This window comes from Danio aesculapii, chromosome 15, assembly GCF_903798145.1.
Source record: "Danio aesculapii chromosome 15, fDanAes4.1, whole genome shotgun sequence".
NCBI lineage: Eukaryota > Metazoa > Chordata > Actinopteri > Cypriniformes > Danionidae > Danio > Danio aesculapii.
The window spans coordinates 38,682,352-38,706,507 of NC_079449.1; the positions used below are offsets into that span (position 1 = coordinate 38,682,352).

Sequence of the window (24,156 nt, forward strand, 5' to 3'; positions counted from 1 at the left end):
AGCAAAAAAAAAGACGTTTTCCTCATTTATTTCAATACAGAAATGTATTTTTTCATCCACGGCTGGTGGAAGGTGGATCATTTTTTATACAATCTATGTGAAATACTAAAAAATCTTTTTTCTGGACATGTTGTGACTTTTTCTCATTTAGGGTAATGAGCATGCATGCAAACATTCAACACACAGATCTGTTGTGAAATGTACACAATGTTTTATATGTTGGTTATATTCATTATTCAATTTGACCTGCGTAGGCTGCTATTCAAAAAGGAATCCTACATACATGAAAATGCATAAATTATTTGATTTCAACTTTAATCCTTATCAAACACACTTTAAAAACCTAAATCACAGTAATGGCAAATTCTAAAAAAAAAAAAAAAGTGAGACACAGAAGAGCAGACTATAAATAAGTTTCTCACAATTTTCAAGTTTCATGTATATCAATCATTTCATGTAGAATTTTCAGAGGCAGCATCATTGAGCCGAAAGAAAGAAAGAAAGAAAGAAAAAGAAAGAAAGAAAAAAAAATATTTGATGCGAGTTTTTGTCATGTCTGGTTTCACACCAATCACATTAGTGCAAGACACACGTTTACTGTTTGCTCAATTTGCATTGAGTTATTTGTAATTTATGGATTCAGAACAAAGGATTTGATATTTTTGGAAAAAATAAAAGTTAAATGGTTTGACAATGATATTTGGTGCAAAATAACAAAAACAAAGTCAAAACAAATGTGCAAAAAGAGTAAAAATACAGTTTTTTTCAACTAAAAAGTTTTTTTATTGCTACTTTTTTGTTATTCATATGTTCGGATTTTTCTTTTTTTTGATGAGGTTTTTTCTACGATGGATTTGCTCTTCACTGTTTGGACTTCAGCAGTAAAAATTAAAACACACTGAGCTGAACTAAACTGAACTTCAACTCTGAAAACTGGACTGAAAGTTTCAATTTACTCTTGTTAAGCTGCTTTGACACAATCTACATTGTAAAAGTGTTATGAAAATAAAGATTAATTGAATCGAACATTATAAATAGTAGATTTTTGGTAAAATGCATTGAAGCCAAGTGAATTTGTCTTGATCCATCCTGGAAGTCAGCAAAAAGTAACAGAATACAATGATTACAGTAAAGTTACAGTAACAGTGTAGTCTTCAAGCTGTTGTTAATATATTAAGACAAACACATTTTTTAAAAGTATTTTTAACATAGGTTTTGCAATGGAACTTACCAAAAAACAAACACAATGCTATTTGCTGAGCTAAACAAGAGATTAGTATGGTAATGATGTCAATAAAGTGTATTGCAATCGTAAGCAAATAATGCTGGTCTCTGCCCTTACAAAAAATAACTGCAGTAAACTGAAGTAAAACTGCAGTACAACTGCAGTATAACAGCAGTATATAGAAGTATAACTGCAATAAAATTAAGTAAAATTGCTAAATTGCAATACAATGAAGTATAAAAACAGTTCAGAGACAGTACAATAAAGTTCAATAGCAGTATGAGTTGCAGTAAACTGCAGTAAAAACAAGTATACTCTGTCTTTACTACACTTGTGCTGCTGTAGTTTAATATGCCAATAGAGTGGTAAGAACTGTACTGCACTTGTGTTCCAATGGGTTTGTTCTTCAACGTCTTCCAAGAATATTTTGTTGGATTCAAGAGTTTTTTTCAATTAGAATTTTAAGAGTTTATTTGCAAAAACAAATAATAAAAAATAACTGCAGTTAACTGAACAGGAACAGCAACTGTAATGCAATAAAGTTCAACAGCAGTAAAATCTGCAGTAATTGAAGTAGCATTAAATAAACTGAGAGGGCCCTTACAAAATTACTGTAGTTTTTTAAAAGAAAACTGCAGTTTTAGTTCACTTCTGAGAAGTACAGTTTTTTTGGACATGAAAAAACGGTGTTATTTAAATATATTGCAGAATTACTGCATTACAACTGAAGTACTACAATACAACCAAGTGCAGTTCATCTACTGCAATAGTACTGAAGTAATACTAATGGAGTACAGCTACTACTTTTCCTGCTCTGTGTACAATGAATTTCAAAGAGGTTTCAGTACTTCAGTTGTATTGTTGAAGTACTACCACAATATATTGTATTGCACTTTTCAGAAGTATAACTTACTACAAAAATACATCTACAAAACTGCAAGACATAACAAAACTAAAGTGCTCTTTTAATACTTATGTACCTAAGTGCAATAAATTATTTAACATGTATTGCAGTAGCAATACCGCATTATAGTAGTTGTAGTACTTTGGTACCATTGCAGTAGTTGTACTGCATTATAGTAGTAGTATCACTCCAGTATTATTGCAGTAGTTGTACTGCATTTGTAGAGTAGTAATTTAGTAAATTGCAGTAGTTGTACTGCAGTTGTACTGTAGTAGTACTTCAGTTGTATTGCAGTAGATGTTCTGCAGTTGATTGTATTACGGCAGTTGTATTGCAGTAATACTGCAATATATTAAAATAAGTTTTTTCGTGTCCAAAAAAACCTGCACTTTTCAGAAGTTAACTAAAACTGCAGTATTCTTAAAAAAAAACTGCAGTATTCTTTTTTTTTAAACTACAGTAATTTTTGTAAGGGTAATCAAAAGCCAAACGCACCACCACAACATGATGACAAAATAAAGAAGACAAGAGACTTTGTTAGATTGAAACAAAGAGACTTATTCCACTTTATAAACAGGGATATTTCTTTCTATCTGTCTGTGACGCCACCTACTGGACTATTATTAAATTGCTAATTATTATTGCTTAAAGCAGTGTTTCTCAACCACGTTCCTGGAGGCCCACCAGCACTGCATGTTTTGGATGTCACTTTTGTCTGTCACACCCATCACAGGTCTTTCGGTCTCTGCTAATGAGCTGATGATCTGCATCAGGTGCATGGTTAAGCAGACATGGAAAATACGCAGAGTGGTCCTCCTCCAGGAACGTGGTTGAGAAACACTGTCTTAAAGGAATTACTCAAAATAAAAATGTATGGACTTTTTGCTCACTCTTGAGTGATTTCAGTCCTTTCTTCTGTTTCTTTCTTCCGTTAAACACAAAATAAGATATTGTGAAGAAAGCTAAAAACCTTTTTTGACCTCCTAGTACAAAGAAAAAATACTATGGAGGTCAATGATTACAGAAATTTTCTAAATATCTATCTATTTGTTTTCAACAGAAGAAGGATACTCATAAAAGTTTGAAACAAGTAAAGGGTGAGTAACTGATGAGTAACTGAAAACTGAATTTCGCTCTTGCATCTGCTTCTCTTTTTCCCTTTCATTTCATCTTCAAGAGAGTCCACCAAAATTAAACAGTTTAAACTAATAAGTTTAATAAGTTCAAATTGTACAGAAATATATTCCTCACTCACAGATTCTTGTAGAAAATGTTGCTGTAGCTTTAAGAGCGCAGGTTTGCTCAAACAGCTGATGCAGTGATGAGAGGGTGACTCGTAAAGCACTGTCAGTATTAGCCCAGTGAATTCTGGCCATTGGACATTAAATGATCTTGCATGAGCCATAAACAAAACCCATGCTAAAGCGGAGCTTGATGAGGCGATGAAGAACATGACCAGTTCTGCAGATCGGACTGTCCCTGCCTACTGCAGCAGTGGATATACAGAGGAAACATGCTGAGATCAGGCATATTTTGGATTTGTTCTGTTTCATTCCTGCAGTTTGCTTCACTTTGCGTTGTAGCCTGAAATAGTTACTCGTTAAATTACTCATAAAGGTAAGGTTTTTATTTATGATAATATAACCTCACAAATGGCTACAAGCTAAGGATGAATCTATTCTTACAGACATACTGTAGCGAGTGTTTGCGGTTTAGTTGGCATTTGTTTGCTTTTAAAAAAGAACATTTTATCAAGGTTTAGTAAAGGATACTGGTGCAGTGAGGTCATATGACGTCATCGTTGTATCCATTACTGCGTCATTGAATAACTCCTTACTATAGAAATAATGCTGCATGGTAACATTTTTACATGAATTCAACATTTTATTTCTAGCTATAAAAGTGCAGTTGTATATACACGTGCACTTGTAGCCTAAACTGTTAATATAAACTGTTTTATGATCATTAATCACCCAGTGAATCTAAGACCCAAGTTACAAAGTAACAATATTTCAAATTAATAATTACTACATTGGGAAAATGAGATATATGATGAGTTATATAATATGTGATCATTATTATCATAATCATAATTTCACAATATCATATCTCTGGTCAATCAATATTAAATATATATATATATATATATATATATATATATATATATATATATATATATATATATATATATATATATATATATATATATATATATATATATATATATATATATATATAGATAGTTGAAGTCAGAATTAATAGCCCCCTGAATTATAAGCCCCCCTGTTTATTTTTCCCCAATTCTTGTTTTCAACACATTTCTAAACATAATAGTTTTAATAACTCATTTCTAATAATTGATTTCTTTTATCTTTGCCATAATGACAGTAAATAATATTTATTAGATATTTTTCAAGACACTTCTATACAGCTTAAAGTGACATTTAAAGGCTTAACTAGGTTAATTAGGTTAACTAGACAGGGTAGGGTAATTAGGGAAGTTATAGTATAACAATGTTTATAAAAAAATATAGCTTAAAGGGGCTAATAATATTGACCTTAAAATGCTTTTTAAAAATTAAAAACTGCTTTTATTCTAGCTGAAATAAAACAAATAAGACTTTCTCCAGAAGAAAAAATATTTCCAGACATACTGTGAAAATTTTCTTGCTCTGTTAAACATCATTTGGGAAATATAAAAAAATAATAATAATAATTCAAAGGGGGGCTAATAATTCTGACTTCAACTATAAGTGTGTGTGTATATATAAATATATAAGTATATAATTGTAATAATTGATGTATAATGCAGTGTTAACATTAATAGGCTATATTAGCATAACTTATAGCCCATTAATGTTACCACTGAACTGAACCATTTATTATTTTAAAACAATCAAAAAGCATTTATGCTATTACAATTAAAATGATTAAAAGCTGTCTGGCAAAATGTGTAAAATCTAATAATGTTAAACTATAAAGATAAAAAATGAAAATTAATTAGGCTATAAAACTAATTTTGTAATCAATTCATTCTTTTAAATTTGAAAAACTTTATTTATTTATTTATTTATTAAACACATTTAAACTTGTTTCATCGAATGACTTAGAAGTCTTCTGCACTCTGTTATCTGTGTTGAAAATGAAAGCTAGGTCTGTCAATCAAGCACTCTATACAAGATAAAACTACACCTCCCATATTCCTTTGCGCTCGGTCAGACCGTCAGACTCAAAAATCCGCATCTACAAAACACATGCAGCACACAAACATTCATAGAAACGCTCTTCATACGTCTTTATTATGGAGAAAGCTGTACTTGTGACATTATAATACTTTATTTTCTCCAGAATACACTGCGACGAAGCGTGACATTTGTGGGCCAAAGCGCTGGCTTAAACCCGGGAGGCGCTCATTAACCGCAGGAGGAGGAGAAGGAGGAGGTTCCGACAGCAATACACGGCCACACGGAGCTTACACCGCACATGATGGGATGATAGGTCGACGCTGGGACCAAAACGGGTCGGAGTAAATCAATGAATTCCCGAAGCAGAGGATTTTCTCCGGAAGATAACGGTACAGCAGCGCATGCGGAGCGATCGATGAATGCCGCAGTCTGGATGAAAAGAGATGGCAACCGGACAAGACCCGTGGTGAGTTTAAAGACCAATTAGTTTGAGTTAGTGACCGGTGCGTTCTTGTTTATGACTAGAATGAGATCGTTCACTAAACTACAGCCTACTACGTTGTTCGTTTAGTAACAATTAGAAATCCAGTTCAATATTTAATCAGTTAAATTTGTGTTTGCTGTCTAATAATATGATTCGACACTAGATAGTGTGCATGGTACTACTATTTATTATGCCCCACCCTAGTATACAGTCAATGACCCTCAGTGGGACTTGAATGACAACAGGTCAAGATCTAACAATAGAGGTAACCCTATATGTCACACGTTTATTAGTAAAATCATGAGTAGACTAAATCAGTGTCTTAAGCTCAGCAACTTCAAAATGCGTATCTCTCTAAAAACACAGGCTTTTTAGAAGACAGATTGATGTGTGCATTTGGATACAGCTCAAACTCGATAGCCCCTAATAGGTGTAATTTGATTTTTAACTGCAGAGGTGACGTAGCAGGAGCTGTGCATTTCTGTTACGGGGTTTGTTGAGCATGAAGCATCACCAGAGACAAGCAGAGAGAAAAACAAGCATCTTACAAGACAGAGAGTTTCTTGAAAGAACATAAATAAAGGGATCTTTGTCATTTGCTGTTGTTTTTCAGAACCACTTGGTCTTAAGTGAGAGACTGATTAAAAATAAGAATTTAACTGGTGTGTAAACAAATGTTGAAAATGTGTCATTTTTTGTCATTATTGTAATGATGATGAAGAAGAAGATGCTCAGATGTAAACTTTATTTGGTAACACTTTACAATAACAGTACAAATAATGATATGTTAATATGTAAACTAAGCATTACTTTATTATGAACTAATGAATAATCAATGCATGCACTAATCATGAACTAACTTCAACTACAACATGAGTCACATAAGTTCATGTGTGAATAACGGCTACCTTAATTACTTGTTAGTACATGATTGTTTGTTACTTTTGTATTAATTACCACATTAGTTTTTGCTTAATTTACCCATTATAAACTCATTATATGTTAATGTATAATTATATCATGACTTTACTTGGAGGGGCACATCATAATTTAGCCTTTCCTAACTACTCATGAACTACCTTATGTACATCCTTCTAGTGCATTACAATAAAAAACAATAGAAAAATGTTTTGTCAACATCAGCATGAACAGTTTGATCACAGGAGTTCATGAGTAGTTAAGCGCACGCCTTAACTCATCATTAATTTATAATCAAGTAATTTTTAGTTTATATATTATTAACTTTACTTTTTATGTTTGAGAATAATTTAGGAAATGAAGCATGTTTTCAGAGCTTTGCATTGTGACATTAATATTGACTTTATGAGTTTTATTACTGTAATATATATTAGGGTTGTCGCGATACCATTTATTAATCTTACGATATTATAGCAGCTGAAGTATCATGATACCAAGTAGTATTGCGATACTGTAATTTATAACTCAAATTATAAAGAAAAACTTTATACTGTACAATACTTAAATACAATACTTAATACTATATAAATAATTGTCAGAAATACTATATTTTATGTTATAATAGGCCTACTTGAATGTAGTTCAGAATTCCCTTAAAGCCAAATAGTATTATTTGCACCCCACTATATCTAAAATGTATTCATTGTTTTTGTTTATTATTGTAGATAACTGACCAACAAAAATACATTAAACTAAAGATACAAATTATACAGAATGAGATTTGTTACAAAAGATTAGGACAAAATGAAGTGCTCAAAAATAGTTATTAATGTTTCCTGTTGCTATTTTAGGTTTTTCATATATATTTATATATTTTTTTTCAGTCTTATCAGGTAACAATCCAAAGTAACGTAAAATTTCACTTTGTGAGTCGTTCTTTTAAAGAGATTGTCGCGGTCGCTAATAAATCATATTAAATAATATTTTCATATTAAATAATATTTTACTATATTTTACAAGACACTTCTATACAGCTCAAAGTGACATTTAAAGGCTTAACTAAGTTAATTAGGATAACTAGGCAGGTTAGGGTAATTAGGCAAGTTATTGTATTACGATGGTTTGTTCTGTAGACTATTGAAAAAAAAAAGAGCTTATAGAGGCTAATAATATTGACCTTATAATGGATTTTAAAAATTTAAAAACTGCTTTTATTCTAGCCGAAATAAAACAAATAAGACTTTCTCCAGAAGAAAAAATATTATCAGGCATACTGTGAAAATTTCCTTGCTCTGTTAAACAAATATTTAAAAAAAAAAAAATCATTGGGGGCAAACAATTCTGACTTTACCTGTGTACAGTATGTGTATGTATGTGTATATATATATATATATATATATATATATATATATATATATATATATATATATATATATATATATATATACACACACGCATTTGAATTCATAGTTTATGAATTATAAATAATCGGTTGCGTTTTTGCTGGTATGTCTATGTTAAAAATATTTGGGGTAATTTGTTAGAAATAATTTTTCGATAAAAGCTATAAATTAAATATGGATGCTCCGATTGATCGGCTGGAGATTGGTATCAGCCGATAATCACATTTTATCATCGGTACTTGCCAATCGCAGATGTTTTGAATTAGATAAAAAAAAACGGAAATCATAGAGATGAAAGTGAATTAGCAAGAGAACGGTTTGCGAGAGGCACGGTGATGTTCTAAGTTTTACATTTGTTAGGTTAGATGAATAGCACAGTAAAGATATCTCAAGTGCACATCCTGATCTCTCATTGAGAGATTGAGCTGCTGTGATGCTGTCTGGAGCATAGGAGCTGCGGTCACAGACATGCTTGGAGAGCAAAATACTGGAATGGCCTTGCATGTATTTAGGCCTTTTTACATATAAAACTAAAATTTCTGTGTTTTTAACTAATTTATCTATTATTTTACATAAAGCTGCTTCAGACCATGACATGTCCATATTAAACGGTTATAAGACAGACCCCAGTTATAGTTTTTTGCTAATTATTTTTGGTGATTTTTCACGTTAAAAATGACTGATTTTGTGGTAATAATTCCCAGAAATTTGCGGACAATTTTGCAATTAAAATATATATTAAAAACATTTTAGGACACAAATCATAAAAATAAAGCTTCTTTATTTTGGTCTCTTGTCAAGACAAGATCTAAAACGCTCCCCGGAGCATCTGATATCATGTACCTCACTCAGAAAATGCATTAGAACTTCCCCTACTGTAATACACCTAAAACACAGATAGCCGTTAAACTCATCACAGGGAAGCGTTTTGTTTTTCTCTCGTTAACTGCAGGGAAAGAGAACGAAATCATTTATCAATTTCATAAACACCATAATTCCAGCCATACGTGTAAAGCACAAATAATGTCTTTCATTTCGGTCAAGTCTGGCAGCTGTCATCCTTCAACAGATCTCCATAGTTGTAAGCTGCTTGCTTTTCTGTCTGTTCCATTGCTCCATTTGTTAGATGTTTGCTCACACTTTTTTTGCAGTCTGAAGCGCGTAAAACACACAAAATGCTCAATTTGCGCCATAGGATGTTTAATCGCATCTTTGCATTGACTTCACATGAAAATCACTCGCGCTTCATCCATGTCTACTTACTGCGACCCCCCCCCCCCTCTATGTAATGTAATGATTGTGCGCAGGTGAGGTCATTTTTCTAGAGACACTCAAATGCATCACATGCACTGCGTATGTAAAACAATTAATTGCAAACTGAAATAAATATATTTTGATTATATTATTTGGAATTTAATGTTTTATGAGATTATTTACATTTTAATTAAGAACTTTGCAGGATCGTGAAAATTTGACATTTTGTTGATTTTGTATTAGATTCAGGAATCGCGAAAAACTAAGAGGTCTGATAAGAGACATGTTTAAGGGATTATATGGAACATCATTTATTCTCTTAGTTAAGGAGAGATCTCCACTTAAGTGTCATACTTAAAGGGAACATGTTCTTTTGCATTATTAAGCTTGAAGCATCAGAATCTGTGTTCTGTATATAAAAATCCTGATCGGAGCATCCCTAATTTACATATAAATAAGCATTTATTATTCACAATTTTCACATTACGGGTTAGTTGTGACATAACATTATTATTATTATTATTATTATTATTATTATTATTATTATTATTATTATTATTATTATTATTACTATTATTATTATTTTAAACAGCGACTGAGTGAAACAAAATCAATTTCTTTTACATAAACTTGCTATTTCAAATTAACATAATACATAATTAAATCCCAAAAGTTCATTGATTATGGAAAAAATTACTATTACCATTTACAGATTTTTTTACACAAATTTAAGCATTTGCAAATTTTTATTGAACTACAACACAAACAAGAAAATATATTTCTTTCTATATTTTCCGTAAGTATTTTTATTTTTTTTTGTAAATTATGGCTTCAGTATGTTTTTTTAGGCTTTTAAAAATTCAAGCCTGATATAGTCAATAAAATAGTTATTAGTAACAATCTTTTTTTACTTCACGATTTTAGGTTGCCATGGGTGATAGTCAGTCATGACTGTCTCGGCAGGAGGGTCTTCCAGGTCCCTTCGTCTACCATAATCAGGTCCATCAAGACCCTGATTTATGAAGAAACAGACTATCCTGTGTCTCAGCAGCAGCTGTTCCACAATGGAAAAATTGTAAGTTGGAAACACTCTATTTAGGTTTCAATCACATTAAAAAGTCCAACAATGGTCAAATGAAGACCAACACCTCACGTTGCAGCATGTGACCACAATCAACATCCAAAATACACAGGTTTAAAAAGCAGCCAAAGAGACGGATTTAGACACTGGGCCAAGGTCAGACTGTTTAAAAGTGCTCTATTGTGTTGTAATCTGTGTGCAGCCCTGGGTAAGAGCTCATGATAGTTTCCAGTGTTTTGCAGTTTATACACAGCAGTTTATACAACCAAGTCCACAGCAAATCTTTCAATCTTTCCGTTACACACACAATCAAATTTGCACTTATATTTATAAATGTAATAAATCTAATTTCTCTAAGTTTGTAGTTTTTACTTTTGGATTCAGGGAAATGTCTATTTGAGATGAAACTTGAAACAAAAATTAAGGAGCATAGGGTTTGCTAATATTTTACATGTTCTGTTTAAAAGGTGATTAGTAATTATTTTCATGCATGAATCACTTTTTATTGTAATATTATTTGTAATTAAAAAATGTATTTTTATCTCCGTTTTGAGACTGGTGCTTTGTGACTGAGACTGTTTTTAAAGGACGAAAATGTATCTATTTGAAACCGCTTTCCAAAGGGGATTAATTTCAGTTGCAATTTGGTCTGAGAAAATGGAGGCTTTCAAAAACTACGACACCTTTTTTTTTTTTGTCACGTGATCAATCCAGCTAAAATAGTGGACAATAGGACTGCACAACATATTGGCTGCGTCCGAAATCGTATACTTCCATACTATATTTTCATTCATTCATTCATTCATTCATTCATTTTCTTTTCAGCTTAGTCCCTTTATTAATCCGGGGTTGCCACAGTGAAATGAACCGCCAACTTTCCCAGCACATGTTTTACGCAGCGGATGCACTTGCAGCCGCAACCCATCTCTGTTAAACATCCATACACACTCACTTGCACTCATTCACTACGGACAATTTAGCCTTCCCAATTCACCTGTACCGCATGTACACAGCAAGAAGGTCGCTGGTTCGAGCCTCGGCTGGGTCAGTTGGCATTTCTGTGTGGAGTTTGCATGTTCTCCCTGTGTTCGCGTGGGTTTCCTCCGGGTGCTCTGGTTTCCCCCACAGTCCAAAGACATGAGGTATAGGTTAATTGGGAAGGCTAAATTGTCCATAGTGTATGAGTGCGAGTGAGTGTGTATGGATGTTTCCCAGAGATGTGTTGCGGCTGGAACGGCATCCGCTGCGTAAAACATATGCTGGATATGTCGGCGGTTCATTCCGCGGTGCGACCCCGGATTAATAAAGGGACTAAGCCGAAAAGAATATATATGAATGAATGAATGGCTCCCAACACAGCAGCTAAAATATATACAGATTTGGAGCGACCCTTTGTTTATACAGTTTATTTGCACAACTCGCGCTAGTGATGGGCTCTTTGTTGCAACCATTGTGTATCCAGTGTTTTTAACTGCTGTGACTAGTGTCTACACCAACTGTATGACCACTCATATATTTATATGTGTGCATTTTAACTTCTCCAAACATCTTCTTCAGTGAGACATGTTTAAAGATTATTCCGTCATTTGCTATGTTTTCAAAATTGCATTGCCAATCATTTTTCTTACTATTTTTTTAAAATCTGTTGTATCTATTTTGTTCTATAAAGCTGCTTCTGACCATGACATGCCCACACTAAATGGTTATAAGAGGCACATTTAAGGGTATTATAAGCAATATTCTTTATTGATTCTCTTAGGTAAGGCGAGATCTCCACTTAAGTATGTATTAGCATGAAGCATCAGAATCGGTACTCTGTATCGGTTGATCACAATAGCAAGGCCTCAAAAATCATAATCAGAGCATCCCTAGTTTTTATCATTGTTTATTTTATCATTTATCACTGTTTATATTTTAAGTCAGTTTAAAGTATTCACGCACAAGGAATAATTTTTTTTTACATACTTGAAGGAAGATTAATTATATGTGTATGTATGTATGTGTGTGTATATATATATATATATATATATATATATATATATATATATATATATATATATATATATATATATATATATATATATATATATATGTGTACGTATGTATGTATGTATGTATTTATGTATGTATGTGTGTATATATATATATATATATATATGTATATATACATATATGTATATATATATATATATATATATATATATATATATATATATATATATATATATATATATATATATATATATATATATATATATATATATATATATATATATATATATACACACGATGAACAGTATGCCGTGTTATTTTACATTGGATTATTAAATTTGTGTATCTGAACACTGCTAGACTTCCAGTAAATCATAAAGCACTGTATATAATATTTGCACTGTATCGTTATTGTATTGTATTTCTCAATGTTTGTGATTTGATTTATTATATTTCTTTGAGTATGCACTCCCTTACAAAATCATCCCATTGTATCCAAAATTATGAATTCTTTTTAAATATACCTAATCATTTTATCTGGTCAAATAATACTCTATATCGCAATATATATCATATAAAAACAAAATATCGCAATGTCAGTTTTTTTCCCAATATTGTGCAGCTCTATTTCAAAGAGTAGAAAAGTAAATAACGAATATGCTGTACAGCGTTTTCATTTTTAGTGTAAATGACCAGATTTTGGTTAATGATTGAAAACAATTCCAGTTGGTTTTAGTGCGTTTTTCGATGAAACTGCCATTTTCCAATTTATCTGGCTTAGTGTAGGTCTATGCAGGGTTATTGACAGATTTTTATGTGATCATCTCAAAATCAAATGAATGCATTGCAGTAGTTTGCTGGCTGGAGTTTACTTAATAGTCCGTCTTAATGTCTGTACTTAATGTCCATAATTTACTCAAAAATTACTTAATTCTTTATGTAGAACCTCTAAATAACTACCCTCCTTTATTCAACATAGGCTCATGAAAATGTGAGTGTGAAAATGTGCATTGGTGTACACTTTTGAGAACTGAGAAATATGTCCTTGCAGGTACAAATAGCTGCATTTTATCTGTAAGATAAACTCTACGGGTCGGTACTGCTGACTGCTTACCTCCGCTTAAATGGCTTTTTTTTTTTGCATGACTGGTTTACTCCGTAGTTCACTGCAAATGGTGCTAGGCTTAAGTTGCCTTTCCACTGCACATGACATTCAGACACGACTGTCGTAATGCACCCCCTTGTGGCAGTTGCACAGAATTTTCAGTTTTGTCGTGCACAATGGGGAGTCTGAAATAAAGGAGTGCAAAAGCAAGAGCCTTTATTCTCTGTGCGTTTATCACGGTTGAATGAATTAATTAATAAATGAATGCTAAAACTCATAGACCGCTAAAAAATTTCAAGGGAATGTTGAGACAAGAGTAAAATAAAAAATTTAATAAAATAAATAAAAGAATAAAACAAGAATATTTTTTATTACTCATTTAGAAATGTGTTTTTAATATAGACTTTTTTTTATCTGATTAACAAAAAAAAAACTACTATTTCTCATCTCGTGTGCATGGACCTGTTTGTACAACATTGGAATACATCACATCTGGGTGGCCGGTTCATGTGAGTTCAAATATTTCCACGTATCCGCAACTCAAATCGGATCCGAATTTTCCGCATACTTCATGCAGCTTCCGGACTACTCTCTATTGAAAATGAATGACTTCCGGTCTGTTGCTCGTCATTTGTCATGTGCAGTGGAAAGGCAGCTTTACCCGGCGGAGCAGAGCAGACTGGAGTTCGAGTCTGATGAAGAATTGTTCCAGAAATAAGGAAATGAAATGAAATGAAACCCAAAAAAGCAGCGTGAGGTCTCTGAAGATGCAAGTAGCAGTAATGGCTTTTCGCTTTTAGGTTTCCTTTTTGAAAACAAGTCAGTTAGTAGGACGTTATTATGCGCAGAAATGTACACAGCGACCTCTGGTGGATTTATGTGACAGCGTATTTGAGATGTAACGTAAACGTGTCAAAAATGTACACATGCCCTATAGTGGATTTATGAAAACGACTGCAAAAAAAGTAGTCCAGAGTACATATTTGTCGGTTCTCAAAAATGTAGCCCTGGGCACATATTTCTAATGAGCCTGGGTTGCCTTTATTCCATTGGGCTGTTTCATAAAAGTAATTTAGAAAAGCGGGGATTAAAGTCAAAAACCTGACTTCAATGAGCCGAACTAAACGTTCACGCTTAAATTGGTTCCATAACAGCAAGTTGAAGATTATTAGATCGCAGATTATTTGAAACCCTGAAGGTCGAGCATAGATGCATTGATTATGTTGTGTGCTACCATGGCAACTACAATGAAAGAGCTCTGAAACACAGCTATGTTCACAGCGAGTGAGCCCTGTTTGGTTTTAGAGTTCAAAAATATAATAGGCTAATTTAAACAATAATCAAAAACTATGGCTTGCAACAAAGCAAGAGAGAAGGCTGACTGGAAAATGCAGATTTTAAAATATAGGCCATTAATTAGGCCAGTTAACGTTAAATTAAATATTAGTCTCATAACATTTAAATTGTGCATGCGCACGTGAGAGAGAGAATATGCGCTTACTGCCAATTGTTGCTTGCAAGGAAAAAATTTAATGCATTGCAGACTAACTATAACATTCAAAATGTGCTTAACGTCAGTATGTTAAGTTTAAAATAATGGCTACACAGACCCATGCATGCACAAGCGGCGGGATTTTTAATTTGCTTTCGAAACCGACGCAAATAGCTGCTTTCCCTTTGACACTTGTGTTGTAAAATATAAATATCTTTATATTAAAGTGAGGCTACTGCTCGGCCCGGATCCATCTCCTGATTATTCCACTCAGGGTTTGATGCTTTAAAGTCATTCTTTAAGAAATGTAGCATACTTCTTTATATCAGTCGCTGCTTTTTTGAAAATGATTTTCTTTATTAAATGTTTGCGCATATATATATATATATATATATATATATATATATATATATATATATATATATATATATATATATATATATATATATATATATATATATATATATATATATATACACGCACACGCACACACACACACACGCACACACACACACACACACACACAAAGTTGAAGTCAGAATTATTAGCCCCCCTGTTTATTTTTTTTCCCAATTTCTGTTAATTGGAGAGATTTTTTTTTTCAACACATTTCTAAACATAATAGTTTTTATAACTTATTTCTAATAACTGATTTATTTTATCTTTGCCATGATGACAGAACATAATATTTGACAAGATATTTTTCAAGATGCTTCTATACAGCTTAAAGTGACATTTAAAGGCTTAACTAGGTTAATTAGGTTAACTAGGCAGGTTAGGGTAATTAGGCAAGCTATTGTATAATGATGGTTTCTCTGTAGACTATTGAAAAAAATATAGTTTAAATGGACTAATAATATTGACCTCATAATGGGTTATAAAAAATTTAAAACCACTCTTATTCTAGCCAAAATAAAACAAAGCGCCAGCACACATACATATTATGAACATCTCAACATACGAAAGTGTTCCTCCATATGTTTCCATCGAAGTTGTTCACAATACTTATCCATTCACAGAGTTTGTAATGTAGTCAAATGTTTACAAATACAAGCACAGCCGAGGTCATTTCTGTTTAATGATGTCAGATTTTACCTGTATTTTGGAATGGATGTGTGAATGGTCTTTTCTAAAAATTCCGTAACGTCTTTGCCTGTGTGAACAGCACTTTTTTTAACTTACCGGTAAAGTCTTTCCGCAAACTTTCCAGATATTTACTGGTATCAGTGTTTGAAAGGGGCTAATGTAACTCATTTATGCAGCAGTATTTTTATTTCATTGCATTGAGTGCATTTGTTCAAAAACAAACAAACATCCAACTGTTTAATTAAATTTCCTCTTTGGTTTCAAAGATATAGTAAAATGTTGAAAAGAAAACACGAACAAGATTTTTGTTCTCTAGTAAATTAAAACAGCAGTTTTATGCACATGCCAAATATGCTTAGGGGTAAAATAGCATGTGTAAAATAACATTTATTTTCTCTATGACCAGGTCAGGCCTTAGAGCCTTTCCTTTAGCTTTAAGCGGGAAGCGTCCCTGAGTGACGGGAGCAGGTGGGAGATTATTCCTCTACACTAAGTATGTCAGACTCAGAAAATAGCCTGGAGAAAGACAGCTCTCAGATCTCAGCTAACATTCACACAGCCCCAGAGGACCAGACCATCCGTGGTAGAACTGTACCAGTGTTATGGGTTAGCTGAGATGTACAGTCTGATTATGTGTGACCATAAACTGTGATCGCTAATACTGGCATCGGTCCAGCGTCTCTCATAAGTTTGGGAATGCTTTTGCGTGTGGTAATTCTCTGTGGATGTGCCATGACAAGTTGGTTTCTTCCCTCAGGCCTTTCCCCCCCCCAATAATCATTCAAGGAGGATGAGCTGTAAGATGAACTTTTAGAGACAAAAATGGGGGGTTTCAGTAATCAGAAAATAAGTGTAATGCAACTTTTAATTTAAAACTGGCTTTTTTTTTGTGAGCAACCCAGTATATCATTCAGTCTACCCAGTATATAGTGTAATCCAGGCTAACAATAGTTTACATATACCATAAAAAAATGTCGGTCATATTTAGAACAAAAATCGTTCGATTACATTTAATAAGACTCTATTAAAAGGGACACCCTCCAAAACAATGAATAAATAAATTCTATAATCATTTACCCTCCACCTGTTGCAAACCTGTTTGTAATAATTCTTCTGTTGAACACAAAGGAAGATATTCTGAATATTTTCACAAAAAAAACATCCATTGACTTCCATAGTGTGTTTTTTGATTCTAATATGGTTGTCAATGACAATTTCTTCAACATTCTTCAGAATTTATTGCTTTTCCTGTTCAACAGAAGAAAGAAAAAAGTTAAATACCACCTTTTCCTTTTTGGCTGAACTTTCCCTTTAAGTATAACATTTCAGCTCCAAAATATAAATACATTTTAATATTAAATCTTATATTTTTCCACTGTCATTCAAACCACTATGTATTTGTAAACATGATGTTTTTGTATGGAAGTAAAATATTAATTAATATTAATAAAAATATTATAAATATTAATAAAATTATGGTTGATGGGTCTCTGGCCAATTGGGAAGAAGGCGGTGGAGAACCTACAAATTTAATTTTTATTTAAAGATTTACAATGACAGAACAGTGGTATAGGTGTCTTATGTCATCATATACAATAATATAACAATCTATTATACAATTGTCCATCTGCTAATAATTCAAGTCTTTTGTGAAGGGTAAAATTAACAAAAAATTTATAAATTAAAATAAAAATGAAATAAAAATCAAGATACATTCTCCAAAAACTCCCATAGAGGATTCCAGATATGCCAGAAATCATCAGATTTCTGACGCAAGTCATAAGTCAGTTTTTCCAAGGGTAAGAAAATGGCAACCTGATTTATCCACATATTGACAGAAGGAATGTTAGGAGAGGACCACAGCAAAAGAATACATTTTCTTGCAAGATATGTACAAAAGTGTAACACAGATTCTAGTCCATGACTAAGTTGTAGAGCAGTTTTACAATTCAGAAGGTAAACAGCTGGAGAAAGAGCAAAAGGTTTACCTATAATCTTCTGAACTAATTTGTGAATTTCTTTCCAGTATGTCTTAATTATGTCACAGTCCCAGAATACATGCATCACAGTACCAACATTGGATTTGCACTTAAAACAACACTGAGAAACATTAGGGAATATCTTATTTTTAAATGAACTGGCGTTAAATAAGTTCTGTAAAAGAATTTAAAATTTTGCTCATGGTTTGATATTGTGGCCCCTTTGAAAAAATATGCCAGAGCAGATAGAAAGCCATTCTTCTTCACTAAAATTTGTTCCACAGTCTTTCTCCCATATAACTTTTAAGGAGGTAAAGGAAGAACACCCTTCATTGGATAACATTGAGTAAAAAAAAGATATCTCCCCTTTGAGGGAGAATGAAGAATACAATTGTTTTTCCATGTCAGAAAGATCAAGGAACCTACAAATTTAAATAATTTTTAACTATAAAAATAAAACCAATAAAAAAATAAAACATAAAACAAACGGACGGCAACAGCACCCATGGCCGGCTGCCACCTTAACAAAAACTAAAAACAAGACACAATCTCCAGGCCTGGTTCTTACTCGTCTTCTTTTATCATCACTCCCCCTTTCATGCTTCTGCTCCATGAGACTTGAGACCGGTGAGCGAACAGGTGATGCTCGTTAACACATGCTCTCCCCTTGTGACAATGTCCTTTTTATATTTTAATAAGCACAGGTTAAAATAAGAGGTTTCATATTGACATGCATATTGTTGATGGCTCCCTTGCCATTGGGAAGAATGTGGCAGAGAACCTACGAGTTTGTATAATTTTTAACTATGAATATAAACATAAAATAATCGGACAGCATCAGCCCCGGCTGCCACCTTAACAGAAACTAAAAACAAAGCACAATCTACCGGCCTGGTCCTTTTTTGTCTTCCTCTGTCATCACTTCTCCTTTTATGCTTCTGCTCAGTGAGACTCGAGACCGGTGTGCGAACAGGTGATGCTCGTAAACACATTCTCCCCCCTTGTGACAATGTCCTTTTTATATTTTAATAAGCACAGGTTAAAATAAGCGGATTCATATTCGCATAAACATAGACAACATTTTTTTCTGAAATTTTGCAGTTGTATTCTTTAATAGTTTAATAATAATAAAAAATAATAAATTCAGAAAATTATGAAAAGCTTCAGTTTTATTAATTTCCATAAATATTTTTTTTGCAACTGTATTATTTTAATACACAACATAAATTATATCTGTAAATTGTTAATCTTTTTTTTTTTTTTTTGCAAATTGCTGTTTGAAATGTTTAGCTAAATGACAATAGATTGTTACACTAAATGACATTTTTGTCAGAAAGAGAGAGAATATTGGGATCGCAATGTTTGTTTCATTTTTAAGTAGCATTAAATTAGCTTTAATAATGTTCTTGTAAAAAAGAATAAATATGAAATATTTAAGAGCAATAAACTCCCTATACCGCAACACCACATGGCCCTCGGGAGCCTTTTGATTATGTCACAGATTGTCAGTTTGATAATGAATAACCTCAAACTGCATATTCAGGACTAAAACCATATAACACACTCATCTGAACATAGTGAGGAAATAAACAAATTTTGGCTAGATATTTTTATGCTTCCATAAAGATGTAATGGTTAATTAAATTTTGGACTGCTATTTTTTTAAATGTATTGTTTATTTTTAAAGCATGTTTTGACATTTTATTTAATTGAAACATTAAAGTAGACACTTTTAATTGCATTTATAAAATTACAACTGACTAGACGACGGTATAATTACTTTAGGTTTTGTCTTTTTAGAATATGTAAATATTGTATATGCAAATTAATATATATTTAAGTGATGCATTCATTTTGTTACTTTTATTTGTATTTTAATTAGTTTGTAGTTAGTTAGCAGGCTTAACAGTTAGCCGTTGATTCTATGAACTATTAATTAATAGTCACATTTTAATAATTTTATCAGTTTTGCTCATTTAACTTTAAAGGCTTTCCTTAAAAATTTACCTTTAATCTTTATGTTGTGGAGAGCATATACATAAACATAAACATAAACCTTTTGAGTTAACAAAATGATTCACTATAATAATTATACACTGCTTTAACACATTTCTCATTCATATTGTCTCGTTCACAAAGGTTGCGTATATATACCTCAATACATGTTATTACTGCAGGATATTGCTAAAATGGCGTAAAATTTTGTGTAAGCTGTCTAATTATCTAAATGTACTGAAACAGGATAATTTTACTCAAGAATCTTCAGGCTGTGACATTCCAGTTAGACTTTTCATTTGGCCTCTTTATGTGCTTGATCAGTGTGTGTTAGGAGAAGTGCTGATCGGTGTGTGTTAGCAGAAGCTGATTCCACTTTGAATCGCTAAAGACAGCAGTCTCAATCTGAACTGGACGCAATCTCAGCCTTGAATAATCAATATCTTAAACCAGAAACTGTGGTATATCTCAGTGAATTATGGGTAAGCCATGTGGACAACTCATTGGATTTTACAGAGGTGCTTTGCAGGCAAAAGAAAATAATTGACTGAGGATAAGAAAGGATTGAGCAAGGAGTAATTGATATCCCAGTGGGTTTTTTTTTTTTCTTGCGTAATGTTGCTTCTGGGTTCATGAACCTGCTTCAAAATGTCAAAATGTTAAATATTTTGCATGAAATAAAAATTTACTTTGTGTTTTTTATTTTTTATTTTTTGCTAGTGCAACTTTTTAGTATTAAGGTAAACATTTAATGTGTGCAAATTGATCCACTAAAAAAATGTTTAAGTTATCTTTTAGCTCAGATCTGATCACATTTGCTCTGGAATGGCAGTCCTTTTCTAATGATGTCAGTTATTTCACAATTCCATTTTAGTTGGAAATATGTCATCTTATGTCATCATCATTTAAAAAAAAAAAAAAAACGTCTGCAACTTCCGGCTCATGTGGACATTAATGTATGCCAGTCAAATATGCCTATTTCTCATAATCAGTTTGAACTAAATGTTTTTACACCTTTTCAGCCATATTAACCTAAAGTGACATTATGACATTGATGAAATAAAATAGATATTTTAGTAGTTTTTTTTTTTTTTATAAAAGTTATAAAAACATGTATGTATGTAGCTGATTAAGTATGTAGCTGGTATCTTGGCTTGTTTAGACAAATAGGAATTAAAACTACCAGTAGGTGGAAGCCAGTCCCTGTCTTAATGAGTGATTTGTTAAAACATTCATTCAAATTCTTCATTCAAAAATGCTGATTTGTTTAGAAACAAATTTAGTGACTGTTCTTATGAATGGATGGTTGAATCATTTTCACTATCTGGCTGAATGATTCTGTTTGCATAACTGGTCCATTCTAAGCCGATCCTGGCCAGTCAGCATAGAAATGGTTTCATTTTCCACAGTGATGGTAATACTGTTTTTTGGTGGTAATTTTTCACATTGAATGTAATACAAATGCGTCAGTCATTGCCTTGGTAATGGCAAGGGTAATGTAATCAGTTCTGTAGACAATGATCAATCAACGACAATATTTTTGGGGATATTTACTTCATAGAATAACTAAAAATAAAATAAATGCTTCTGCTTGGTCAACTATGGAGAAACTGATAGTCAGGCAGCAGAGTGGCGATGTCTATAGATGTTTAACTGTGCCTAGAATTGCGGGCCAAGAACACTTTGTAATCGTACCATGATGTACCAGAATCACCAGTATCAACCAAGCAAACTATAGTAGAAAAGCAGCTACTGACTCATGTGATTTATTCAAAAATGACAAAAAACACAACGTTAAGGCTGATTCATACTTCTGCGTCGAGTGATCAGTGTGAGCCACGGTGCCTTCCTTGCGAGTAGTCGTGCATTTTATACTTCTGCATGCTGATTGACACTTCCGAAATGCTAGCTGGCAGTAGGTTTTTATGTTCCTCTGTCTGGAGTTTCTTCATAAGTGTTTTTTTTCTGAATGCTGCCTTAATGTACAAGTAGCTAAAACTCGCTCATTCAGAGGTGGGAACCGGCGGACGTGCAACAACTTCAATCATAAGGTAAACACAAAACAGAAGTTTCCATCTGGAGCTCCTTCACGGAATCAACACTTGTAAACACTCGCTCCATCTGGCTCATGACTCTCAGCACCACCCACAGTCGTCACCACTATCAAGCCGAGCAATCACAGAGCTTGCACTATGCATCCTTATGATTTGTATTTAAATTTTTTGAGAGGTGCACATCAGCCGCAGCATTGGCTATGCAACTTCGCGAAGGCTGCGGCGGACCATATGCGTTCATTTGATGCTGAAATATAAATCAGCCTTTAGTCTGAGATGTCGAAATTTTTTGATTTGGCTTTTTGGAACTATTCCTTTGCTAAACAGAAGAAAAACATTGGGTCTAAAATATGACCTATGCAAAGTGAGTCCCAAACCAGATTCTCAGCACAAGTCATACATTTTTAAGATTTGATGTGAAATGGTGACTTTTAATAACTGATTATATATTTTTTTTTTGCATTTTTGTATAGGTTCAAGATGGAGTTGAGATTGGGAACTTGGTGCCATACGGCGGCCATGAAATAATCATGACACTGCATGGACGAGGTCCGAGAGGAGGAGGTGAGCCAGTCTAAGGGGACATGGACAAGTTTATTTATCAAATGTCTAGTGCTTCATTATATAACATTCTAATCCAGGGGTGTCCAAACTGTCCCGGAGATTTTAGCTCCAACTTGCATCAACACAACTGCAGGGATGTTTCTAGAAAGCCTATTAAGAGCTTGATTAGCTAACCCATGTGTGTCTGATTGGGGCTGGAACTAAACTTTGCAGGACACCAGCCCTCCAAGATGGAGTTTGGGCACCCCTGTTCTAATCAGTGTCCATGTATCACATTAATGACAACTTGAGGTTTCATTTTGTAGCGCATTGACTTCGACCCTTTTATATAACTACAATTATGGTTTATCTTTAGTAGCATTAGTATGACTTTGACTGTATTGTGCTATTATTATTAAGTATTTGCTCTTTTGCAGGGAGATTTGGTCAGACTACGCCACCTTTGGTGGATTTTTTAAAAGATATTTTGAGAAGATATCCAGAGGGTGGACAGATTCTAAAAGTAAGAACATATGATGTTGTATTTGAAAATGAATGTGCAAGTAGTTGAAAATTTTTGGCTTTGTTCATTCTTTTGAACTAGCGGTGTATAGTAGCATTGTGAGAATGTATGTCAACTGCATGCTGATTCTGCCGTACAGGAGCTGATTCAGAATGCAGAGGATGCTGGGGCCACTGAGGTCAAGTTTTTGTATGATGAGATGGAGTATGGAGTGGAATCACTGTGGTCACATGATATGGCTCAATATCAGGGTAACATGAGCATGCAGTTTGACTGCAACGTGTCCCTTTGGATTGGATGTTCAGTATTATTCCTGAAAATGAAAAAGAATGAGTGATTAAAGCATGTTAGTAATCTTGAAATAAATACATAAATACTTAAATTCTAATTTTAATTTTTTTTTTCTACAGGAACAGCGTTGTATGTCTATAATGATGCTGTCTTCACAACAGAAGACTGGAATGGTATTCAGGAGATTGCACGGAGTAGAAAAAGGGAAGACCCTCTTAAAGTGGGAAGATTTGGAATTGGATTTAACTCAGTCTACCACATAACAGGTGAGAAAAGAATAAATATTAGGTGCCTAATAAATTGTCCATTATGCAGTGCAACAATTTAAAAAAAATACAAATACTATTGATCTTTTTCTTCTTGTGGAAATGCGCTTATTTTTATGATTGTTTTAGAACTTCCAATTGTGTTGCCTATGGGTCAAGGAAAAATGCCAAGAATAATAAACTGCAAAAAACGGTCAAACTACTTGCTCTACAAACAAGTGTGTTCATGACAGTACAGACAAAGCTGAATAATAGAATAAAAAATATCAATTTGCAACATCAAGCAGCATAACGAGCTGTTTTAACATCTAAAAATGAATAGAAGTGAATGAGACCGGAAGTCTTGAGCCAAAAAGATTCAAATGGCTGTGCCCAC

General features: G+C 33.0%; 1 protein-coding gene across 1 annotated transcript in view; it reads left to right on the forward strand.

Annotated features, from left to right (window-relative positions):
* The first annotated feature begins 5,559 nt into the window (after window positions 1-5,559).
* sacs (sacsin molecular chaperone) overlaps window positions 5,560-24,156 on the forward strand; it is a 45,057-nt gene continuing 26,460 nt past the window's right edge. The window contains exons 1-6 of the mRNA XM_056474360.1: window positions 5,560-5,780; window positions 10,298-10,448; window positions 22,631-22,721; window positions 23,138-23,223; window positions 23,363-23,474; window positions 23,634-23,780. Coding sequence (XP_056330335.1) covers window positions 5,758-5,780; window positions 10,298-10,448; window positions 22,631-22,721; window positions 23,138-23,223; window positions 23,363-23,474; window positions 23,634-23,780 — 610 coding nt within the window. The 5' untranslated portion in view covers window positions 5,560-5,757. The remainder of the gene's footprint in view (window positions 5,781-10,297; window positions 10,449-22,630; window positions 22,722-23,137; window positions 23,224-23,362; window positions 23,475-23,633; window positions 23,781-24,156) is intronic.